This window comes from Haliotis rubra, unplaced genomic scaffold (assembly GCF_003918875.1).
Source record: "Haliotis rubra isolate DU_JTF1 unplaced genomic scaffold, ASM391887v1 Scf316, whole genome shotgun sequence".
Lineage (NCBI taxonomy): Eukaryota > Metazoa > Mollusca > Gastropoda > Lepetellida > Haliotidae > Haliotis > Haliotis rubra.
In genome coordinates, this window is record NW_025766987.1 from 862,122 (window position 1) to 887,556 (window position 25,435).

Here is a 25,435-nt window from a genome sequence, read left to right on the forward strand (position 1 = left end):
CCCCAGCAGTCACATGAGATCTATAAATAGGCATCCAATGATAAAAGTCGTAATATATAGTCCTGGCCAATCGACATGTGAATAACAATATAGATATGACGGGGTATCACGAGGTGGATTTTGTCTGAAAAAACAACAACAGATAACTCTCATGTGTATTAATTGTCGCTGTCCCAGGTACGGCAACGTTACAAAACAAATATGGGGGAACGGAAGGAACTATTTCCTTTTGATTTATCGTTGGGCAATTTTGAATGAAAATTGTAGGGTGACCTTTTATAATGCCATTGTCGTGTCGGCGACGACTCTCGACAACAGACTCACGTAGATTATTGGGCTCCTTTTCGAATTTTGTAAAGTGACAGAATTATAAAATGATATAAAGGTTTGATTTTCGATTTGAGTCCAGTTGTGCCGGTACATATGGTAACATTTTCTGAGCAAAATAGATTTGTGGGTAATTTCCTATTTGGGTGAACTAAACATTACATCATTAATTATTCCTTTACTAAAACTGATCTGTGAATGAAGATATACCGTATTTCCACTAATAAGCGCCGTTAGTAAAGCAGCTAAATAACAATTACGGTAATTACACCCAGTAAGCGCAAAAAGCGCCGGGCCTCTAATAATCCGTCTTGAAGGCCGTTGAAAAATAAGCGACAGGGCGCTTATTGGAGGAAATAAGGGATGCTCTAATTTCTAGTACCGCGTTAACAACTGTTACTGTCCACTTACCATCACTAACTCCTGCAACACTTTGTAAAAAGCAATCTTTGCCTGGGTAATTTTGTTTTAAAATAAACTGGTTAGATAAGAACGACTTTGCAGGCATTTGAGCCTACCTGTGTTGTAATATTTCTAAATATTACTTCGAAAGAAGCTAATTTGTTGATTTTCAAAGATGAGATTCTAAGATGCTTCTTAGCAATTGTGTGTATATAGTAATTTTAAATATGTTTTGAATCAAATTATTTAAACAAAAATAAAACACGAGTATGGGTATTCTTTCAGTGTTAACTAAGACCCGTGACATTTCACTTTAAGATAGAAATATGAGATATTTCCAAATGAGAATCGAATCATACAGTATTAAAAGCCAATTCAATATTGACCAACTACTCATTTAATAATAATTAATGACCCCACTTTTTCTCCCTTTCTTCCCGATTGAAAGACTATCTATCTTCCCTTACTAATTCCGACAGCAAATCAGATATCTCTGATCACATCAAATCAAACCCCAATCACAAAAAACTAGTCTGACATCATAATTCTTGCGAACAATCAAACGGACTTCACCAAACGCAAACTCACCGAGTGTGTTTATTACCACCGACTCAAACTCTGAACCTATCGACAGCTTCCTCCTAGTGTCAGCTAGAGCTGGGATGAAGGCTGTAGGTGGAAGATGGTTGGTTGTTGTTTAATTAGTTGAGTTGAGTTGGGTTTTACGTCACATCGGCATTAATGTTTCTTGAAAAAAATATATATTCTTTACATTATTATTTACAATCAGAATATGTCATAGTATCATATTCAAAACCAAGCAATCCGTCATTCACATTACATAGGTACAATTTCTGATGCAGATCAATTTCCCTTATGTAGTTCAAAATGTTTTTAATTGACGCCGCATTCAGCAATATTCCAGGTATATAGCCTCGATCTGTAAGTAATCGAGTCTGGACCAGACAATTCAGTGATTAACAGCATAAGCATCGATCGAGGCAGTTGGGATAAGACATGTGTCAACCAAATCAGCGAGTTTTGTTAGTCGCCTTTTAGGACAAGCATGGGTTGTCGAAGACCAATTCTAACCTTGATCTTCAAGGGTACTGTACGTAGAAGAGAAGTGAAACTTCACAAGAAGACCGAGTTCTTGGTATTAAAATTATCTATCTGTACATGTCATTTTGCGAGTTTTGTTAGTCGCCTTTTAGGACAAGCATGGGTTGTCGAAGACCAATTCTAACCCTGATCTTCAAGGGTACTGTACGTAGAAGAGAAGTGAAACTTCACAAGAAGGCCGAGTTCTTGGTATTAAAATTATCTATCTGTACATGTCATTTGTTAATACATCAGATATTAGAGTAAAGAAACGTTTTAATGACCGATGTGTCAAACTTTGTGAGAGTTTAACGTGATTCTGTCTCTTGTGATGTGCTCTGCTGCCTGTCTTTGTTGTTCTCTGCTTGTTTTGCTAGCAGTGCAATCTGTGTTGTGGATTCAAAGTCTGTGACAACAAATGTGACAACAAAGGATTTTACTGTGTACTTTTTATTTCCCGAAAACCAATGGTGAGGTGAAATGGGGTTTAACGTCGCACTTGAGAATATTTCGCTCATATGACGACGTTCATGCGTGTGTATGTGTGGCTGCTTGTACTAGCCCAGACTTAAGCTGGTTTTATAGTGCTAGCCCACTGAGATACCATGCCGCAGTGAAGCATGAATACCCCACTCAGACACATTATACTGACTCTGAGCCGACCAGTCCTTGTTGTACCCATTAATGCCGAGCGCCAGGCAGGGACCAACAAGTACCATATTTTTACTTCTTATGGTATGAGGGCGGTGGGGTAGCCTAGTGGTTAAAGCGTTCGCTCGTCACGCCGAAGACCCGGGTTCGATTCCCCACATGGGTACTATGTGTGAAGCCCATTTCTGGTGTCCCCCGCCGTGATATAGCTGGAATATTGTTAAAAGCGGCGTAAAACTGAACTCACTCACTCACACACTCACTCTTATGGTATGACGCGGCCGGGGATCGAACCCGCGACCTTCCGCTCTCCGGAGGCGGTCCCCGAATACCAAAGAACATAGAAGAAATAGTCTTTTGAACACAGCTCTATTCTTCTTTTCCAGATACATATTTCCCATAGCTACTCCTAAACAGACAAATTAAAGCAGAATCAAAGGTAAAGATGTTTTCGTTTTCTTTCATGATGTTGATATGAACATTATTTTATTGTCTTCTTTTCAAATTTTAACTGACTGACCGACCGACCCAACTTTATGTCAGTTCGGCAACGTGAAAAACTTAAAGAATTGCTGCCCTTGTTTTGTTTCTTTCTTACATTCACCATAAACATCACCCCCCACTTCATGTTACATTCCTCCAACCCCAACTCCTTTCAGGTTGCCATAACTTTTGGTTAAATCACCCCTCATTCGATCGGACTAAAAATGGCCTGGACAGCCCGTGTGCGAACTACGTTGGAAAGCGCACGTACAATCTCCAAATCATCATCATCGTTACATTCCAGCTTGACAACAGCACACGACAACTACACGGTAACTTCTTTGAGTGGCATTTTAGAAGTTGGGAGGTACAATATCAACAAACGTATTTGATAAAAACTTCTTTATTTCGTGAGTGTGATGTTTCCATACAGAAGCATGTACCCTGCTCGATAGACTAAGGCTTAGTCTCTGAATATATATAATTTTGATAGTAACAAACAAGCCCATTTATATTGAAAAGGAGCCCTAGTGAGACCAGAGATTCCTGAACCTGAGGAAATCTAGACTTGCTTTATTTAGGGCTTTAGCACTGCAGAGAGGGCTTGGCAGTAGGAAAAATAGTGGTTCAGGGACTGTGAGACAGACTACCTACTCGACAACGGTACAAGAATCTGTCTCGAAACGTCGCACTCACGAAATAAAGAAGTTATGCATAAAGTTTGTCTAAACGATACCAGAATCTGTATCGAAAGATTCGAAACGTTACGCTCACGAAGTATGAAAGGTTGTTCTCCGTGTTGTCATTGAAGTAAACGTTTGTTTCATGTCTGCTCGTGAGTTTGTTGGGTTGAGACAAGGTGCCAATCTGGCTCTGTACTGTTCAGTTGAGAAGGTCAAAGCGAGAGCTCCAAATGGTCGACCATGCCCGACGAGTACTCTTCATGCTTTCAGTGTTCCTTGTCCAGTTCGAGTAACCCTTGGGGGATGCATACCTCCTAAGGTTAATTTTCTCAGTATCTTTAAAAAACATGACCAAGACACGGCAGCATAAATAAAATCTGGCAATTATTTCTGTTATGTAAAACTTTCTGAACGACAATACTGCAGTAATGTACTTTCTTAGCCAGTTTGTGGGCTACTGAACACGTGAACACACTGGCGCGTACAATTTTTGGATTTAACTCCTCGAGATAATAATAATAATAATAATAATAATAATAATAATAATAGTCCATTTATATTGCGCATTTATCCATGCTCCCGTGATATGAAAAGTATATGTAGCTTGATTCCTTCTGCGTGAACCCTTGAATATCCGGGTTAGAATTGAACTTCAGTAACCCATGCTTGCCTTAAGAGGCGACTAACGGGATCGGGGGGTCAGGCTCGCTGAGTTTGTTGACACATGTCATCGTATCCCAATTGCTTAGATCGATGCTCATGCCGTTGATCACTGGATTGTCTGGTCCTGACTCGATTATTTACAGACTACAGAATGCCCAGTCATGACTATATACAGAAACAAACTCCGTTGGTTTAAAGGACAAAATAACTGTAAACGTACATGAATGGACCACTGCAACTCGGCGAGCATCCCCGATAAGATCCAGGGTATGCGTATACCCTGGATATTATAGAAAATCCTCGATAATTTGGAGATTATAGAGCATCCTCGATAAGCTGGAGATCATAGAGCATCCTCAATAAGCTCCAGGGTATACATTCCGATTATCGAGGGTGCTCGGCGAGGACCCCTTTTGAAAATCGCGCTGAGCCCACGAGAATCAACGTATTCATTTCTTTGATTTTTTAAACAAAGACTTAATGAGGGTGTTAGTGATTAAGTATGCACCAGCAATACCGTAGGGATCACTAGAAATTTGTCTTTCCACATTTGTTAATTTGTTATCAGCTAAACCACCTTTCTTTCAACACTTGTTTCCCCGCTTCCCCCTTAGTTGACAATAATTAGCTTATGCAATAACACAAATGAATAAGGAAGAGCATAACGGACAGAAAAGGGGGGGGCAGAATACCCCTTTGTCCTGAAAGAGGAAATGACCATTGAAACTCTCGTGAAAATGAAGTGTGCACCCTCCTTTCTCAGGTGTGCAACCCCAACCCCATTTCCCCCACCCTTTCTCAAAAAGCTGTATCCGCCCTTGGTATTGATATTTTGGGAACTATTTCAGCCCTTGGTGTCCAGTGATAGTGTATGCACTTTCTCGCTGACATCATGCAACATCATTTAGTAAAACTGAGCAATTGATTGCCGAGGAATGCTGCATTCCTCCCAAGAGAGATCTCAAAGAATCATTTTACTCAAAATCTAAATCTCATTAAAGGCAATAGCATGTGATTGGACGCCGTAACGTTCTTAAGTGGTAACGTTGAAAAATGTATGCCTAATTAAATTGTAGGGCTCTGCAATATTACCGGTGAACCAGTATATACCGGTACAGTTTCTCCCGATACGATTATCGCGAAATGGTTCAGATTCTGCAATATATTAGTCATCCAGAGTTAGCTCCCTTTGAATTATCTGCCCCTGATTTCAATGGCGAAAACATGGGCTCTAAAAGTGCCAAATATACTTTTATTTCTGTTGGTTTCGGGTAACATTTTACTAGTGGAAATGTGATTATAAGTGGCTCCAAAAGTGCCAAATGTTCTACCAAATGCTTTACGTTTTGTGGGTTTGAATGGTTTCATATGTGACATTTTGGAGGAATTTAGTGGCCTCAAATGGGTCATTTTTATATTTGGACTTATAGTAGTGCCTCTGACTCTGAGTGACCATTTCACAATTCACAGTATGTTGTTATTTTTGTTTGTTTCATAATGGGACAAATGACATCTATTTATCATAAAGGTCTAAGTCTTATAAATTTTGAAGGACTGTATAATTACATTCTAGTCAAGGATCTTAACTATTGGAGGTCACATGCGATTTTAAGCTCAAGTAGTTAAACTAAATCATGTTTTGTTTCATTATGTAATAGTTCATGTTAACACATGTATATATTGGAGTTGAATCTGAATGAATCACTGACATACAGTAACAATAATTGCATGCTGCATTGAAGTGCATTCTGTTGAAGGAAACAACACTGACCATGGAAATCATGTTATACTATTACCCATATCATTATGTTCGCAAAACTTTGTTGCAATACTTCAGTCAAACATTCCACGTTAAGGCTCTATATAATTTTATTTAACTGTCACAATGGGGATGGGGAGCCTGAAAGTATGGTGTAACAGCAACTAAGAAGATGATGTTGCACACAGAGAGCTATTATGAATGCATGATGTACGCACTTGGGCAGAAACCTTCCAGTCAATATACCACAATATGTATTTTGCAAAAGCTCTTAAATTATTGCAATATATCGCACTATGAAAATCAGGGCAATATCCAGCCCTACCAGTCACTGTTTCAAGGCAGATATTAAGTGTATATGGGTGTCACTCAAGCTAATCCTCTTCAAACAAGAGTACATGTATTGTATGTACTGCACTGTGTAATATGTATGTAACCCCGAAACAAATCACATAAGTAAGAACCGGATTAGACTGTGTCACCTTTAAATTTATGCAGTTAACTTGCTGTTGAAAACATCATGTTTATCATGATATTTTTGGACATATCTTGGAGATGTGTATCTTTGAGTTGCATAAGTCTACAAATATTGACCACGTGATCCACTTGCTCGATTCCGTTGGTATCAATTTATTTTGCCGGAGTATCGTAGTCTAATCTAAATGAGCTCTTTTTACCGAAGACCCATCCCGTCGTTTGTCGACGTGTTTGCCTCTGGCTAAGGTTTTTAAAGAAAGGTTTGTTTATGAGTTATATTTATTCATAATATATACACCAATAATTACTGAATGTGCTGGTATAACCATGATCATGGGATTCAGCAAAGTGGTAAACATCTAAAGCCTTCACTTTCCTCCCACATCAAGCTGGTAAGACATGATATAACCTAGAAAGTGCCCAATGAATTCATGACTCAAAGGCGATGGTTCCTCAGCTAATCTTTAAACCAAACCTAAATAGCAACCTTCTGAAGTATACGTTGAGGCAACGATCTGAATTTTGACAAAAAATATCGACAGTGAAAACATGCAAGAGACGATTTATTAATAAGATATAAGAAACAGCAGCGCTTTACGTCTAGATAAAGAGTCACAGTGAGATGTAGTTAAGTTGTCTTTACGGGGCTGAATTGATCGCGTGGTCGCAGATGGAATTCTCGGAGTCATACACGGTACCTTCCGGACACTGCTGGCGGAGGGCCCTGCCATTTCTGCACTGGTAGAAGCGCTTCTCATCGGTGGCATGGGCAAGGAATGCGCCATCGTCTGCACAACGATCTGCAAGAAATCGATCAGTTATATTTTCAATTAAGACAACCTATTGTGTTAATGAGAAGGAAACAATTATCAAACAAGTTAGTGCTTAGAAAACGATTATTTCTGAAATACCACCATACTCCTCAGATTTGGATTGTTAATCTCTCCTTAGGGAACTGAGTAAACCATCAGCGGATACTGACACGATCAAGGGAGGCAACTCTCCACATTTGAAAAACACTGATCAAACGTGTTAGCGCTTAGAAAACAGTTAGGTTTCATATTCCTTAAATGCTTCTATACTCCTCAGTATCTCTCCCACTTAGGGCTTCTTAATCTCTCCCACTTAGGGAACAGAGTGAACGATCAGCGAATGCTGACACAAAAATGGAGGCTACTCTGGACATTGAACTTCCATATCTGGTACTTAGTTAGGGTAGGTGGTTAGTTCTGGGAGTGTAAGCCAATTTGAATCTAGTTATTACTGTTGGTGCAGTTACCTCCACACTCCTCGGTGTTACACCTGATGGTCTGGTTCTGGTAGCTCTCTCCGTCACAGTCGGCACCACCAAAGGCCGGGCTTGGGTTGGTACAGGTCCTGGAGCGGTCCTGGTCCTTGTATCCACCACCACACAAGACACTGCACTCATCCACATCCTGCCACTCTTCCCAGTCAGTCCAGCCACCGTCAGCTAAACAAGGGCGTCAATATATACGTGTATTCATACGCTTTTCCCTGAACTCTTGTCTGGTAATACAGTTTATACTGAAATATACTAAATACTGAGATGTGACGATCCAAATTTGAAACCGATGATAAGTATTCAACAAAAAGTGTGTCTTCAATTATATGTGGGACGGTGGTGCAGCCTAGTGGTTAAAGACTCACGTCGAAGACCCGGATTTCGATTCCCCACATGGGTACAATGTACAATGAAGATGGACAAGAGTGTGGGTATTTGACAGATATCGCACACAGAACTTACGAATGTTGACCCAGGAACACTTTCCTTTGACTATGTGAACGAAAGTTTATTGGGAAATGTGTGTGGACGATGGAAATGATATGTGTGATACCCGGCAAGGCGGTGAGTACAACGACAGTCAACATGGCGATGCAACCGGTGAGTAACTGTACGTTACGTGACGAGTCTGTGGATTTCATATTGCTATTCTTTACACGTGAGTCACCGGACTGTCCCAAGGACACGATTATTTCAACAACTCTTGATATATTAAATGGTGATATCAGTGAATTAGAATCAACAAGATTAACCGTTTTGGAAGGGGCCAAGAAACAGAAAGGTTTCCATATTTGAAAAGTGTTCTCAAGAGACGCTTGGAGAAGCGAGGCAAATCAGGCGAATCTCTGCAATTCAAACTGGCAAAAGACTGCTACTATTTATTCAGAGCATGCCATGGTGAAGTCGCTAATGAACTAAATGACATAGTGTATACGGAAAGATTTCCGCCCGTAACCCCGGTTTTTTTATCATTCTATGCCTAAGAATATATGTTTCTTTACAGAAAGCCTATCCTAACCCTAGTAGTGAGTTGTATATCAGAGAACTGAGTGAATCCCTTGGTTTACCGATTCCATGTTATGGTAATAGTGAGGAAATGCTTGGACTAGACAATGGGATACAGTTTTCTTGATCTTCAAATGGACAGAAGAACGTCAAGGACCGGTGTTCTGATTTAAAGATAACGGTTGACGTGGACCGTGACTGGAGCCGTACGGTCAACTGTCACACCACTAACTCACCGGATGGTACGTAACTTCAGAGCAGCACTTCCCAGGCAACGAGTCACCCGTTTCTTCATTGGGCGGATCCACATTGATACGAAGGAGTCTGTCATTAGCTACTACTTAATGAAGGGTGATGTCAAGGCGTCCTTAGTGAGAATTCTGAACAACAAATACAGACACACGACTTCAGCACAGGTAAATGTCCCTTTCGCTCAGAAGAAGCTTGTTGAAGATCCTACCTTTTGGTCTGATGGTATCGCTGTCCGTAAATGGATACCGGGGTCACAGCTGTACAACGACAACACGACTGCATGATGTAAGTTGATAGGATTACTCTCATGTGCTGGAACTGTCGAGGTGTCTCAACCAGTGTGCCATATCTCAAACCATGCCTCTCACAGTGTGAAGTGGACATTTGTGGACTGAGTGAACATCAGCTCGGTAACCATAACCTCCATTTATTAACACAAATTGCTTATCCATATTCAGTGTTTGCCAGATGTTTTGGAGATGGCCAGCTATTGCCTGATGGTTTCTTTGCATCTAGAGGTGGTGTTGCTTTGCTTATATCTAAGCGATTCCAGTGCTATTGTCAAGAGGTACCTAGTGACTATGATTTCTTAGTTGGTGTTGAGACTCACGTTTCTGGATGCAGACCTTTGTACATATTTAATGTGTGCCTACCGGCTGTGACTAGACCTAATGATCTGCTCTGTACTTGCCATGACATTGTCGATGATGTATATGCTGGCTACTCAGATCTTGGTGAAGTAATCATCATGTGTGATCTAAATGCAAAAGTCAAATGTGCTTATTACAGATTCACAGAAGATGTCCAATCGAGGAGAATGAACGAGTCAATTCAAAGGTCAGGCCGTACTTCAGTACTCTTTGGTTCTCTGTTAGGTCCAACTTGGACCTTCTGTTCTTATCAGCATGGACCACGAACTATGACTGACCATATCTTGTTGCCTGAGTCGACCCTGAGTGATGTTGTATGTGCCCGTATCTTAGACGATGCCCCCTTCAATGTGTCTGACCACAACCAAGTCGTCTGCATCTTGTCTCTGCCATCACCTCTACCAAGACTCGCGCAAGAGGCCTAGGGATGCGGGGTTGTCCCCTGGGAAAAGGCGAGAACTCGGGGCAGGTTGTAGGACTATACCTTTGATGTTTCCCATCTGCTATGGAGTATTAAGCCTCCCGTGGTGGATTGTGAATGGACTGATATTGACGAATATTATTCAGCAATAACATGCACTATTTTGAATGTCAGCAGAGAGACACTACCAATGAAATCATTCAGCCTGAGGTCTTTCCTGAAACCATACTGGAACAAGGCTGTGAATGATTTTCATAATCACATGACTGCTAAGCGTTGTGTTTGGCTTGCTGATGGCAAACCTCGTGGTTGTGGACACACGTCCTACAAAGAATACAAGGCAGCAAAATCTGAGTTCAGGAAGCACATGAGGCAAGCAAGTGATAACCACATTTCACAGACTTTCCAAGAACTCGAACAATCCCATGACCTAGATATCCGGACCTTCTGGAATTGTGTGCGGTTAATCAGAGGGGGACACAAGTCAACACTTTCCCCGATATTGTATCAAAGGGCTGTGCACTGTGATCCAGAAACTATATTTGATGCTTGGGCTAACCATTTTCAGGATGTATATGCTGCCGAGACCGAGACAATTCCAATTCTTCTTTCTGTAAGCAGATAGATTCCCTAGTTGAGGAGATCCGTGTTAGATGCAAGGAAGAACGTGATCCACAACCAATGACTGACTGACTGACTGAGTTTGGTTTTACGCCGCTTTTAGCAATATTCCAGCAACATCACAGCGGGGAACACCAGAAATGGGCTTCACACAGTGTGCCCATGTGGGGATTCGAACCCGGGTCTTCGGCGTGACGAGCCAACGCTTTAACCATTAGGCTACCCCACCGCCCCCACCACAACCAATGAAATTCACAGAGTTGGAGGTCACTGAGTGCTGTGCCAAGCTAAAGAACAATAAGGCTGGTGGTGCTGACAAGATCGTGTACGAGCATCTAAAGTATCGTGGCGGACTTTGATGTTTCACTTGGCAACCCTCTACAACATCTTTCTTGAATCTGGACATATCCCGACAGCATGGCGCGAGAGCATCCTAGTACCTCTGTACAAGAGTGGTAATAAATCAAAGAAAGACCCGAACTCTTACAGTGTTAATAACTCTCCCCCGTGTTAAACACGTGCAAAGTGTTTGAGATGGTGCTCCTGTCTCGACTGGACGGACAAAATGAAACTGATACCTTTCCTGGCACACAACGAATGGCATATCAATCTCAGTTATCTGCCCTTCACACATCCTTCAACTTGCAAGAGACGATACGCCATTACCGCGAGCGAATGGAGGACACCCATGTTGTGTTCCTGGATACATTAAAGGCCTTCGACACAGTATGGCACAGTGGTTTGAAATACAAGTTATTCGAGTGAGGAATCAAACGCTCCTTATGGACTGTTCTTGACAACATGTACACGGGAATGATGTGTCGAGTTTTCCGAGACTCAATGTGTTTTAGGCCTATCCCCACGATGCAGGGTATCAGACAAGGTGGTGTGCTGTCTGGGAAGTTGTACCTGCTGTACATAAACTCCCTGCTCCAGAAACTCTCTGGGTCGAATCATGGTGCTGTCGTGATGGACTTAAGTGTGTGTTCTCCAACTCAAGCAGACGATGTAGCACTCATTTCATCGAGGGTCTCTGCCCTTAGAGAGATGGTGGGGATTTCCGAGGAATACAAGCAACGTACTGGAGATACGTGCTCTCGTCCTCCAAGAGTGAAATTGTGACTTTTCCATACCAGCCGAGATCTCAGCAGCTGAAGCAGGTTGAAGTCAAGTTGTATGACCAACCTCCCCCGTGGATGGAATCAATCCGCCATGTTGGAATAGTCTTGTCAAGCAACATGTCAAGCATAGATCATGTGGCACAAGCTGCCATTTCCTTGCGGTCCGCTGTGAGATCACTGACAGCTCGTGGGTTCCACCCACGGTTTACAAACCCAATCATCAGCCTGACAGTTGTTAACCGTGTGTTTCTTTCCACGGAACTGTGGACTAACTTTCCACAGTTGAGATCTTGATGCTGGAGAGATCTTACAGGTACTTCATCATATCAATCCTAGACCTGCCTCGTTCCACTCGCACTGATAGCTGTCTTGGACTCCTTGGAGTGTTGCCTCTAAAGGCAGTTATAGATCAGTGGAAGTTGTGTTTCCTGTGTGGTCTCTTGAATATGGACCACAGATATCCGCCTCACAAGCTTTTCATATCCCGGCTGATGAGCTACTTACACAACGTCTCGTCGTCATCGTTTGGATATGTGCCTGGTGTAGTCAGGGTGCTCAAGAAATACCTACTCTATTGTCACTTGGAAAAAATCCTAGAATCAGGGTCCTTCTTAGGGCGTTTGAAGTGGAGGAGAATAGTGAAGACGTCAGTCAGAGAGTATCATGTGGCACAATGGAACAGTCGGTTGGCAGATGACCCTGATCTTCACAAGTTCCAGCGGATACATCGCCAGCTTGAAGTCCATCCTGCATGGACAGTGTCATTGCATGACGCATCACTCAGACGGCAAGCTAAATTTGTCATCAAAGCCTGAGCTACAGTGAGAGACCTATGTGAAGCAGGACTGTGTCATCGGTGTGGGTTGATGTATAATGACCTCCTGACTCACGCCGTAATTGGGCAACTCGGGACGAACTGTGGATAGGCCTAATCAATATTGGGCCAATTGAATTCAGTGTGAAACTTCACAACATGAAACCAACTGAACATACTGAGTGCTTGTTGTCGTGTACAACTGACTTTCCCCTGATCAGAGAGGACTTGATTGAGTTTTCCACTCGGTGCATAAAATACATCACCACGATGTACAAAGCTGTATTACAGTGACTCCTTGTGACTCTAGCGTTTGACTGATCAAGAAAACGTGATATCGGCTCAAATATGCATGAAAATCAAAATTCTCAAATAACTGCATAAATGTTGTCTTCTCTTTCTGTACTCTTCACTATGGAGGAATAAAAGATTATATAAACCAATTTGAATCTAGTTATTACTCTGTTGGTGAAGTTACCTCCACACTCCTCGGTGTTACAGTCGATGGTCTGGTTCTGGTAGCTCTCTCCGTCACAGTCGGCTCCACCGAAGGCCGGGCTTGGGTTGGTACAGGTCCTGGAGCGGTCCTGGTCCTTCTTTCCGCCACCACACTGGACACTGCACTCGTCCACATCCTGCCACTCTTCCCAGTCAGTCCAGCCACCGTCAACTAAACAAGGGCGTAAATATATACGTGTATTCATTCATACGCTTTCCCCCTGAATTGTTTTCTGGTAATGCAGTTTATTCTGAAATATGCAGAGTACTGCGATGTCACGATCCACATTTGAAACCGATAATAGGTATTCAATATATTGATTACACACACGAAGTATATTAGAAGTAAACAATGTAATATTACAGCACAAAAGGTGTGTCCTCAATTATGTGTGGGACGGTAGGGTAGCCTAGTGGTTGAAACTTCACTTCAAAGACCCAGATTCGATTCGAAGAAGAAGAAAAAGTTTATTCTCATAAGTCACATGTTGTGACATAGAGAACATACAGAGATATTTACAATATAAACAGTATGAATTTATACATGGCAACAATAACAAAAAATAAATTACAATTATGCACATGATAAATCTCATGTGTACAAACATAAGCCCTCCTTGATGTATTTGGCTAATTTCACGGCAAGTGGTTTATAACTGGATTTCATAATTGAGGTGACTTTATCTATTGATGGATTATTACAAAAATACTTAGGCAGATATTTATTTCTTAGGGTGCTAGAAATGGGCATGTTAAAAGGAAGTGGTATTCATCGCCCACTGCTTCATTACATAATGTACATTGTCTGTCGGATCCTACAACGTTAGTCCATCTTCCAGTTTCTATGGGTAGTCTATGGTTAGCTGTTCGAAGCGGGTGTACCATATTCTAAGATTATTTTAAAATTTTAAGGTTATTTTAAAATTGGGGCGGTGGGGTAGCCTAGTGGTTAAGGCGTTCGCTCGTCACGCCGAAGACCCGGATTCGATTCCCCACATGGGTACAATGTGTGAAGCCCATTTCTGGTGTCCCCCGCCGTGATATTCGGGAATATTGATAAAAGCGGCGTAAAACTAAATTCCCCCACTCACTCATATAATTATACATATTCTAAATTAACAGAGCTACTTCCGCTACTCACTTGGGCAGATGTGAGTGTTACAGTCCCTCTCAGATCTGTCCCTGGTATCACCGTCACAGTCCCGACCTCCGTGGGCTGGGGCAGGGTTGGTGCACGTCCTGTCTCTGGTCCTGAACTGAGATCCTCCTCCACATGTAGCTGTGCACGTGCTGTACACTGTCCACGCGCTGTAGTCACTCCACCCACCATCATCTGTAACAAACCACAGACAACCATAAAATCTGTGTGATGCATGTGGTGATTTGTCGGTCACATACGGAGGATTTTGCCTTTCCAGGTGGTTGAGGAGGAGGAGGTACCCATGTAAAGTCTGGCCTTGTAGCTGTGGTAAATTCATTCAACACCAAATTTAGAAATAACTTCAGAAAATAACGTGTATTACTAAGTTTTAGACTGTATGGAGTAACCTTATGATATCATTACTGTTTTTTCTTTGTTTCTTTGTTGTTTAACACTGCACTCAGCAATATTCCAGCTATATGACTGCGGTCTGTAAATAATCGAGTCTGGACCAGACAATCCAGGGATCGACGTTAACGAAGTCAGCAAGCCTGACCACCCGATCCCTTGCAAGAGACGATACGCCATTACCGCAAGCGAATGGAGGATACCCATGTTGTGTTCCTGGATACATTAAAGGCCTTCGACACAGTATGGCACAGTGGTTTGAAATACAAGTTATTCGAGTGAGGAATCAAAGGCTCCTTATGGACTGTTCTTGACAACATGTACACGGGAATGATGTGTCGAGTTTTCCTTGACTCAATGTGTTTTAGGCCTATCCCCACGATGCAGGGTATCAGACAAGGTGGTGTGCTGTCTGGGAAGTTGTACCTGCTGTACATAAACTCCCTGCTCCAGAAACTCTCTGGGTCGAATCATGGTGCTGTCGTGATGGACTTAAGTGTGTGTTCTCCCACTCAAGCAGACGATGTAGCACTCATTTCATCGAGGGTCTCTGCCCTTAGAGAGATGGTGGGGATTTCCGAGGAATACAAGCAACGTACTGGAGATACGTGCTCTCGTCCTCCAAGAGTGAAATTGTGACTTTTCCATACCGGCCGAGATCTCAGCAGCTGAAGCAGGTTGAAGTCAAGTTGTATGACCAACCTCCCCCCGTGGATGGAATCAATCCGCCATGTTGGAATAGTCTTGTCAAGCAACATGTCAAGCATAGATCATGTGGCACAAGCTGCCATTTCCTTGCGGTCCGCTGTGAGATGACTGACAGCTCGTGGGTTCCACCCACGGTTTACAAACCCAATCATCAGCCTGACAGTTGTTAACCGTGTGTTTCTTTCCACGGAACTGTGGACTAACTTTCCACAGTTGAGATCTTGATGCTGGAGAGATCTTACAGGTACTTCATCATATCAATCCTAGACCTGCCTCGTTCCACTCGCACTGATAGCTGTCTTGGACTCCTTGGAGTGTTGCCTCTAAAGGCAGTTATAGATCAGCGGAAGTTGTGTTTCCTGTGTGGTCTCTTGAATATGGACCACAGATATCCGCCTCACAAGCTTTTCATATCCCGGCTGATGAGCTACTTACACAACGTCTCGTCGTCATCGTTTGGATATGTGCCTGGTGTAGTCAGGGTGCTCAAGAAATACCTACTCTATTGTCACTTGGAAAAAATCCTAGAATCAGGGTCCTTCTTAGGGCGTTTGAAGTGGAGGAGAATAGTGAAGACGTCAGTCAGAGAGTATCATGTGGCACAATGGAACAGTCGGTTGGCAGATGACCCTGATCTTCACAAGTTCCAGCGGATACATCGCCAGCTTGAAGTCCATCCTGCATGGACAGTGTCATTGCTTGACGCATCACTCAGACGGCAAGCTAAATTTGTCATCAAAGCCTGCGCTACAGTGAGAGACCTATGTGAAGCAGGACTGTGTCATCGGTGTGGGTTGATGTATAATGACCTCCTGACTCACGCCGTAATTGGGCAACTCGGGACGAACTGTGGATAGGCCTAATCAATATTGGGCCAATTGAATTCAGTGTGAAACTTCACAACATGAAACCAACTGAACTTACTGAGTGCTTGTTGTCGTGTACAACTGACTTTCCCCTGATCAGAGAGGACTTGATTGAGTTTTCCACTCTGTGCATAAAATACATCACCACGATGTACAAAGCTGTATTACAGTGACTCCTTGTGACTCCTTGTGACTCTAGCGTTTGACTGATCAAGAAAACGTGATATCGGCTCAAATATGCATGAAAATCAAAATTCTCAAATAACTGCATAAATGTTGTCTTCTCTTTCTGTACTCTTCACTATGGAGGAATAAAAGATTATATAAACCAATTTGAATCTAGTTATTACTCTGTTGGTGAAGTTACCTCCACACTCCTCGGTGTTACAGTCGATGGTCTGGTTCTGGTAGCTCTCCGTCACAGTCGGCTCCACCGAAGGCCGGGCTTGGGTTGGTACAGGTCCTGGAGCGGTCCTGGTCCTTCTTTCCGCCACCACACTGGACACTGCACTCGTCCACATCCTGCCACTCTTCCCAGTCAGTCCAGCCACCGTCAACTAAACAAGGGCGTAAATATATACGTGTATTCATTCATACGCTTTCCCCTGAATTGTTTTCTGGTAATGCAGTTTATTCTGAAATATGCAGAGTACTGCGATGTGACGATCCACATTTGAAACCGATAATAGGTATTCAATATATTGATTACACACACGAAGTATATTAGAAGTAAACAATGTAATATTACAGCACAAAAGGTGTGTCCTCAATTATGTGTGGGACGGTAGGGTAGCCTAGTGGTTGAAACTTCACTTCAAAGACCCAGATTCGATTCGAAGAAGAAGAAAAAGTTTATTCTCATAAGTCACATGTTGTGACATAGAGAACATACAGAGATATTTACAATATAAACAGTATGAATTTATACATGGCAACAATAACAAAAAATAAATTACAATTATGCACATGATAAATCTCATGTGTACAAACATAAGCCCTCCTTGATGTATTTGGCTAATTTCACGGCAAGTGGTTTATAACTGGATTTCATAATTGAGGTGACTTTATCTATTGATGGATTATTACAAAAATACTTAGGCAGATATTTATTTCTTAGGGTTGCTAGAAATGGGCATGTTAAAAGGAAGTGGTATTCATCGCCCACTGCTTCATTACATAATGTACATTGTCTGTCGGATCCTACAACGTTAGTCCATCTTCCAGTTTCTATGGGTAGTCTATGGTTAGCTGTTCGAAGCGGGTGTACCATATTCTAAGATTATTTTAAAATTTTAAGGTTATTTTAAAATTGGGGCGGTGGGGTAGCCTAGTGGTTAAGGCGTTCGCTCGTCACGCCGAAGACCGGATTCGATTCCCCACATGGGTACAATGTGTGAAGAAGCCCATTTCTGGTGTCCCCCGCCGTGATATTCGGGAATATTGATAAAAGCGGCGTAAAACTAAATTCACCCACTCACTCATATAATTATACATATTCTAAATTAACAGAGCTACTTCCGTTACTCACTTGGGCAGATGTGAGTGTTACAGTCCCTCTCAGATCTGTCCCTGGTATCACCGTCACAGTCCCGACCTCCGTGGGCTGGGGCAGGGTTGGTGCACGTCCTGTCTCTGGTCCTGAACTGAGATCCTCCTCCACATGTAGCTGTGCACGTGCTGTACACTGTCCACGCGCTGTAGTCACTCCACCCACCATCATCTGTAACAAACCACAGACAACCATAAAATCTGTGTGATGCATGTGGTGATTTGTCGGTCACATACGGAGGATTTTGCCTTTCCAGGTGGTTGAGGAGGAGGTACCCATGTAAAGTCTGGCCTTGCAGCTGTGGTAAATTCATTCAACACCAAATTTAGAAATAACTTCAGAAAATAACGTGTATTACTAAGTTTTTAGACTGTATGGAGTAACCTTATGATATCATTACTGTTTTTGTTTGTTTCTTTGTTGTTTAACACTGCACTCAGCAATATTCCAGCTATATGACTGCGGTCTGTAAATAATCGAGTCTGGACCAGACAATCCAGGGATCGACGTTAACGAAGTCAGCAAGCCTGACCACCCGATCCCTTTAGTCGCCTCTTATGATAAGCATGGGTTGCTGAAGAGGAAATTTCTTCGGATCTTCATGGGTCCATATGTAGACATATTATCGATTTTATATACGGTCGGGTAGCCTTGTGGTTAAAGCGTTCGCTCGTCACGTCGAAAACCCGAGTTCGATTCCCAAAATAGGAACAAAGTGTGAAACCCATTTCTCGTGTCCCCCGACGTGATATTGCCGGAAAACTGCTAAAAGTGGCGTTAAACTAAACTCAGTTACTCATTTATATATATCCTAAATTACTCACTTGGGCAGGGATGAGTGTTACAGTCCCTCTCAGATCTGTCCCTGGTATCACCGTCACAGTCCCGACCTCCGTGGGCTGGGGCAGGGTTGGTGCACGTCCTGTTTCTGGTCCTGAACTGAGATCCTCCTCCACATGTAGCTGTGCACGTGCTGTACACTGTCCACGCGCTATAGTCACTCCATCCACCATCAACTGTAACAAACCATACACAACCATAAAATCTGTGTGATGCATGTGGTGAGGTGTCGGTCACATAGGGAGGATTTTGCCTTGCCAAGTTTTGGAGGAGGAGGTACCCATGTTTGGTCTGATCCTGCAGCTGTGGTACATTCATTCAACACCAATTTTGGAAATAACTTCAGAAAATAACGTGTATTACTAAGTTTTAGACAGTCACTGTATTGAGTAACCTTATGATATCAATACTGTTTTTGTTTCTTTGTTGTTTAATGCTGTACTAAGCAATATTCCAGCTATATGACGGCGGTCTGTAAATAATCGAATCTGGACAAGACAATCCAGGGATCGACGTCGGCGAAGTCAGCAAGCCTTACCAACCGATCACGTTAGTCGCCTGTTATGATAAGCATGAGTTGCTGAAGAGGAATTTGTGTTCGGATCTTCACGGGTGTTTATGTATACATATAGTCGATATTATATACGGTCGGGAAGCCTAGTGGTTAAAGCGTTCGCTCGTCACCCCGAAGACGTGGATTCGATTCCCCACATGGATTCAATGTGTGAAGCCTATTTCCGGTGTTCCCCACCGTGATATTGCTGGAACATTGCTAAAAGCGGCGTCAAACCAAACTCACTTACTCTGTATTATTAATGAATAACTCATTACAGTCACAATATGGCTGAAATAATGCCTACGTGGCTTAAATTGTTCAACTCACTCACGCACTTACTTGGACATGGATGGGTGTTGCAGCCTCTGCTGTTGGTGTCAGTTGTCTCCCCTACACACGGACTGCCGCCATTAGCTGGGGTTGGGTTAGTACATGACCTTGTTCTGGAACGTGATTGGCTGCCTCCTCCACAACTCACTGAGCATGCGCTGTAGGGTGTCCACACAGTGTAGACGCTCCAGCCTCCGTCAACTATCAAAAATAGAAATAGGTGAAGGATTTTCGTTAAGATCAATAATAATAATAATCTGTTTGCCTATTTATTGACAAAATATATTTATTACAGTCTCAAATAACAAAGATTACACATTAGAACACACTGAAACATTGTTAGTCGTTACTACACATCCGTCCACATTGATATATTTCCAGGGTAAATAGTCAGGAATACGGATTAGGTCATCTCGACTGGAAGCAACTGGAAAGTGGAGTTCCCGTACTATGGAACACATCGGTGACCCATGCTGGGACTCGTACCACATACCTATGGATCCACTGCCGGACGCCATGTCCACACGACCTTTTCTTTTCTCTATTACAATATAACGACATGGCATACCACACATGGGCGTCACGTGTATTATTTGTCTGTCGACAGACCCTGAACCATACTATTTTCCATCCACCCAAACCTTGATGCAAAGGTTCTAAATGAAAGTGGAGCCAGGCTTGCTGGCTTAGTTGACACATGATCGCATCCCAAAATTACCTAGATCGATGCTCATGCTGTCGATAAGACCGCCGCCATATAGCTGGAATATTGCTGAATGCAATGTTAAACAACAAACCAACCCACCAAATTATTTGGGACAGGACTAATCATATCCTCGTCTTAGTGTGCCATGTGTTTTCCAATTTAAATGGCACTTGAGAAGCAATGACCTGGTCATGAAATGTCTTTAGTTTAGATGGATTAAATTGTTCCCTAACTGAAGTTACCTGCACAACTTTGTGTGTTACAACTGGTGGACTGGGTAGCGCGTCCTGAGCCAAAACACATGGCTCCACCATAAGCAGGACTCGGACTGGTGCACGTGCGTGTGCGAAATCTCGACATGGTTCCTCCTCCACATGTTCTTGTGCACGTACCGTATGCTGACCATGAGCCATAGCTTCCGACCATCCACCGTTCAATGTAAATATTCTAACATATATATTTATTTCCGGTACTGAAAGGCCACACATTTATAAATCAATATTTACACGCACGGATAATATACATGAAGAAGGGGAAAATATAACTTTAGGTTACATTGCTTTTCTGTCCTAAACAACATGGCATATAAGCAAACATGAACAAGTATCATTATATGAATCAACATGCTGATATAAAGGTTTGGATGGGCACAAAAATAGAATGGCATATATAAGCACCATCATATATGCGCCTAATTGTTTTCTTACTGCATCTACAAAAACAACAACTAAAAGTATACATGCAATTGTTTCTTTTCTTTCTGCATAAACACAAACACGATATGGAATGTTTAAATCAAACCTTATGATTGTTACTAAGTTTTCAGGCACATACATTTGTACCACTAATATCATTGTCATTAGAGCTTTTCCAGTAAAGTTTTCAAGTGTTTTAAGTACTTTCGAAGTCTAAAACATATGATCAGATGCGTTTACCCATCTGAAGCTGCTTGTAACGGAAATATCTTATCAAGTTTAGTTGTTCTCCGCAATCTTGCTGAGTGCAGTGTTAAACAACAAACCAACCAACCAAATTATTTGGGACAGGACTAATCATATCCTCGTCTTAGTGTGCCATGTGTTTTCCAATTTAAATGGCACTTGAGAAGCAATGACCTGGTCATGAAATGTCTTTAGTTTAGATGGATTAAATTTTTCCTTATCTGACTGAAGTTACCTGCACAACTTTGTGTGTTACAACTGGTGGACTGGGTAGCGCGTCCTGAGCCAAAACATATGGCTCCACCCATAAGCAGGACTCGGACTGGTGCACGTGCGTGTGCGAAATCTCGACATGGTTCCTCCTCCACATGTTCTTGTGCACGTACCGTATGCTGACCATGAGCCATAGCTTGACCATCCACCGTTCACTGCACACACACAAAAACGACATGGAATATATATTAAGCTTTAATGTTAATGTATCATTATGAATCCATATATACACAAAAATAGAATGGCATATATGCACCTAATTGTTTCTTTTCTTACTGCATCTACAAAAAACAACAACTAAAAGTATACATGCAATTGTTTCTTTTCTTTCTGCATAAACACAAACACGATATGGAATGTTTAAATCAAACCTTATGATTGTTACTAAGTTTTCAGGCACACACATTTGTACCACTAATATCATTGTCATTAGAGCTTTTTTCCAGTAAAGTTTTCAAGTGTTTTTAAGTACTTTCGAAGTCTAAACATATGATCAGATGCGTTTACCCATCTGAAGCTGCTTGTAACGGAAATATCTTATCAAGTTTAGTTGTTCTCCGCAATCTTGCTGAGTGCAGTGTTAAACAACAAACCAACCAACCAAATTATTTGGGACAGGACTAATCATATCCTCGTCTTAGTGTGCCATGTGTTTTCAAATTTAAATGGCACTTGAGAAGCAATGACCTGGTCATGAAATGTCTTTAGTTTAGATGGATTAAATTTTTCCCTAACTGAAGTTACCTGCACAACTTTGTGTGTTACAACTGGTGGACTGGGTAGCGCGTCCTGAGCCAAAACACATGGCTCCACCATAAGCAGGACTCGGACTGGTGCACGTGCGTGTGCGAAATCTCGACATGGTTCCTCCTCCACATGTTCTTGTGCACGTACCGTATGCTGACCATGAGCCATAGCTTGACCATCCACCGTTCACTGCACACACACAAAAACGACATGGAATATATATTAAGCTTTAATGTTAATGTATCATTATGAATCCATATATACACAAAAATAGAATGGCATATATGCACCTAATTGTTTCTTTTCTTACTGCATCTACAAAAAACAACAACTAAAAGTATACATGCAATTGTTTCTTTTCTTTCTGCATAAACACAAACACGATATGGAATGTTTAAATCAAACCTTATGATTGTTACTAAGTTTTCAGGCACACACATTTGTACCACTAATATCATTGTCATTAGAGCTTTTTTCCAGTAAAGTTTTCAAGTGTTTTTAAGTACTTTCGAAGTCTAAACATATGATCAGATGCGTTTACCCATCTGAAGCTGCTTGTAACGGAAATATCTTATCAAGTTTAGTTGTTCTCCGCAATCTTGCTGAGTGCAGTGTTAAACAACAAACCAACCAACCAAATTATTTGGGACAGGGCTAATCATATCCTCGTCTTAGTGTGCCATGTGTTTTCCAATTTAAATGGCACTTGAGAAGCAATGACCTGGTCATGAAATGTCTTTAGTTTAGATGGATTAAATTGTTCCCTAACTGAAGTTACCTGCACAACTTTGTGTGTTACAACTGGTGGACTGGGTAGCGCGTCCTGAGCCAAAACACATGGCTCCACCATAAGCAGGACTCGGACTGGTGCACGTGCGTGTGCGAAATCTCGACATGGTTCCTCCTCCACATGTTCTTGTGCACGTACCGTATGCTGACCATGAGCCATAGCTTGACCATCCACCGTTCACTGCACACACACAAAAACGACATGGAATATATATTAAGCTTTAATGTTAATGTATCATTATGAATCCATATATACACAAAAATAGAATGGCATATATGCACCTAATTGTTTCTTTTCTTACTGCATCTACAAAAAACAACAACTAAAAGTATACATGCAATTGTTTCTTTTCTTTCTGCATAAACACAAACACGATATGGAATGTTTAAATCAAACCTTATGATTGTTACTAAGTTTTCAGGCACATACATTTGTACCACTAATATCATTGTCATTAGAGCTTTTTTCCAGTAAAGTTTTCAAGTGTTTTTAAGTACTTTCGAAGTCTAAAAACATATGATCAGATGCGTTTACCCATCTGAAGCTGCTTGTAACGGAAATATCTTATCAAGTTTAGTTGTTCTCCGCAATCTTGCTGAGTGCAGTGTTAAACAACAAACCAACCAACCAAATTATTTGGGACAGGACTAATCATATCCTCGTCTTAGTGTGCCATGTGTTTTCAAATTTAAATGGCACTTGAGAAGCAATGACCTGATCATGAAATGTATGTCTTTAGTTTAGATGGATTAAATGGTTCCCTAACTGAAGTTACCTGCACAACTCTGTGTGTGTTACAACAGATGGACTGGGTAGCGCGTCCTGAGCCAAAACACATGGCTCCACCATAAGCAGGACTCGGACTGGGTGCACGTGCGTGTGCGAAATCTCGACATGGTTCCTCCTCCACATGTTCTTGTGCACGTACCGTATGCTGACCATGAGCCATAGCTTGACCATCCACCGTTCACTGCACACACACACAAAAACGACATGGAATATATATTTAAGCTTTAATGTTAATGTACCTCATTATGAATCCATATATGACAATAAAAAATAGGGAATGGTTATATATGCACCTAATTGTTTCTTTTCTTACATAGCATCTACAAAACAACAACTAAAAGGTATACAGAGTAATTGTTTCTTTTCTTTCTGCATAAACACAAACACGATATGGAAATGTTTAAATCAAACCTTACAATTGTTACTAAGTTTTCAGGCACACACATTTGTACCACTAATATCATTGTCATTAGAGCTTTTTCCAGTAAAGGTTTTCAAGTGTTTTTAAAGTACTTTCGAAGTCTAAAACATATGATCAGATGCGTTTACCCATCTTGAAGCTGCTTGTAACGGAAATATCTTATCAATTGTTTAGTTGTTCTCCGCCAATCTTGCTGAGTGCAGTGTTAAACAACAAACCAACCAACCAAATTATTTGGGACAGGACTAATCATATCCTCGTCTTAGTGTGCCATGTGTTTTCCAATTTAAATGGCACTTGAGAAGCAATGACCTGGTCATGAAATGTCTTTAGTTTAGATGGATTAAATTGTTCCCTAACTGAAGTTACCTGCACAACTTTGTGTGTTACAACTGGTGGACTGGGTAGCGCGTCCTGAGCCAAAACACATGGCTCCACCATAAGCAGGACTCGGACTGGTGCACGTGCGTGTGCGAAATCTCGACATGGTTCCTCCTCCACATGTTCTTGTGCACGTACCGTATGCTGACCATGAGCCATAGCTTGACCATCCACCGTTCACTGCACACACACAAAAAAACGACATGGAATATATATTTAAGCTTTAATGTTAATGTATCATTATGAATCCATATATACACAAAAATAGAATGGCATATATGCACCTAATTGTTTCTTTTCTTACTGCATCTACAAAAACAACAACTAAAAGTATACATGCAATTGTTTCTTTTTCTTTCTGCATAAACACAAACACGATATGGAATGTTTAAATCAAACCTTATGATTGTTACTAAGTTTTCAGGCACATACATTTGTACCACTAATATCATTGTCATTAGAGCTTTTTTCCAGTAAAGTTTTCAAGTGTTTTAAGTACTTTCGAAGTCTAAAACATATGATCAGATGCGTTTACCCATCTGAAGCTGCTTGTAACGGAAATATCTTATCAAGTTTAGTTGTTCTCCGCAATCTTGCTGAGTGCAGTGTTAAACAACAAACCAACCAACCAAATTATTTGGGACAGGACTAATCATATCCTCGTCTTAGTGTGCCATGTGTTTTCCAATTTAAATGGCACTTGAGAAGCAATGACCTGGTCATGAAATGTCTTTAGTTTAGATGGATTAAATTTTTCC

The 25,435-nt window shown here is 41.6% G+C and overlaps 1 protein-coding gene across 1 annotated transcript; it reads right to left on the reverse strand.

The window, feature by feature from the left end:
- Positions 1–7,185: 7,185 nt before the first annotated feature.
- On the reverse strand, positions 7,186–22,486 carry LOC124283455. Its single transcript, XM_046719519.1, has 6 exons — positions 22,294–22,486; positions 18,728–18,919; positions 17,883–18,074; positions 16,722–16,911; positions 13,212–13,403; positions 7,186–7,346 (listed from the first exon to the last, which is right to left on the reverse strand). Exons 1-6 carry the CDS (start codon positions 22,462–22,464, stop codon positions 7,186–7,188), a joined length of 1,098 nt encoding a protein of 365 aa, XP_046575475.1. The 5' UTR covers positions 22,465–22,486.
- Positions 22,487–25,435: the final 2,949 nt, after the last annotated feature.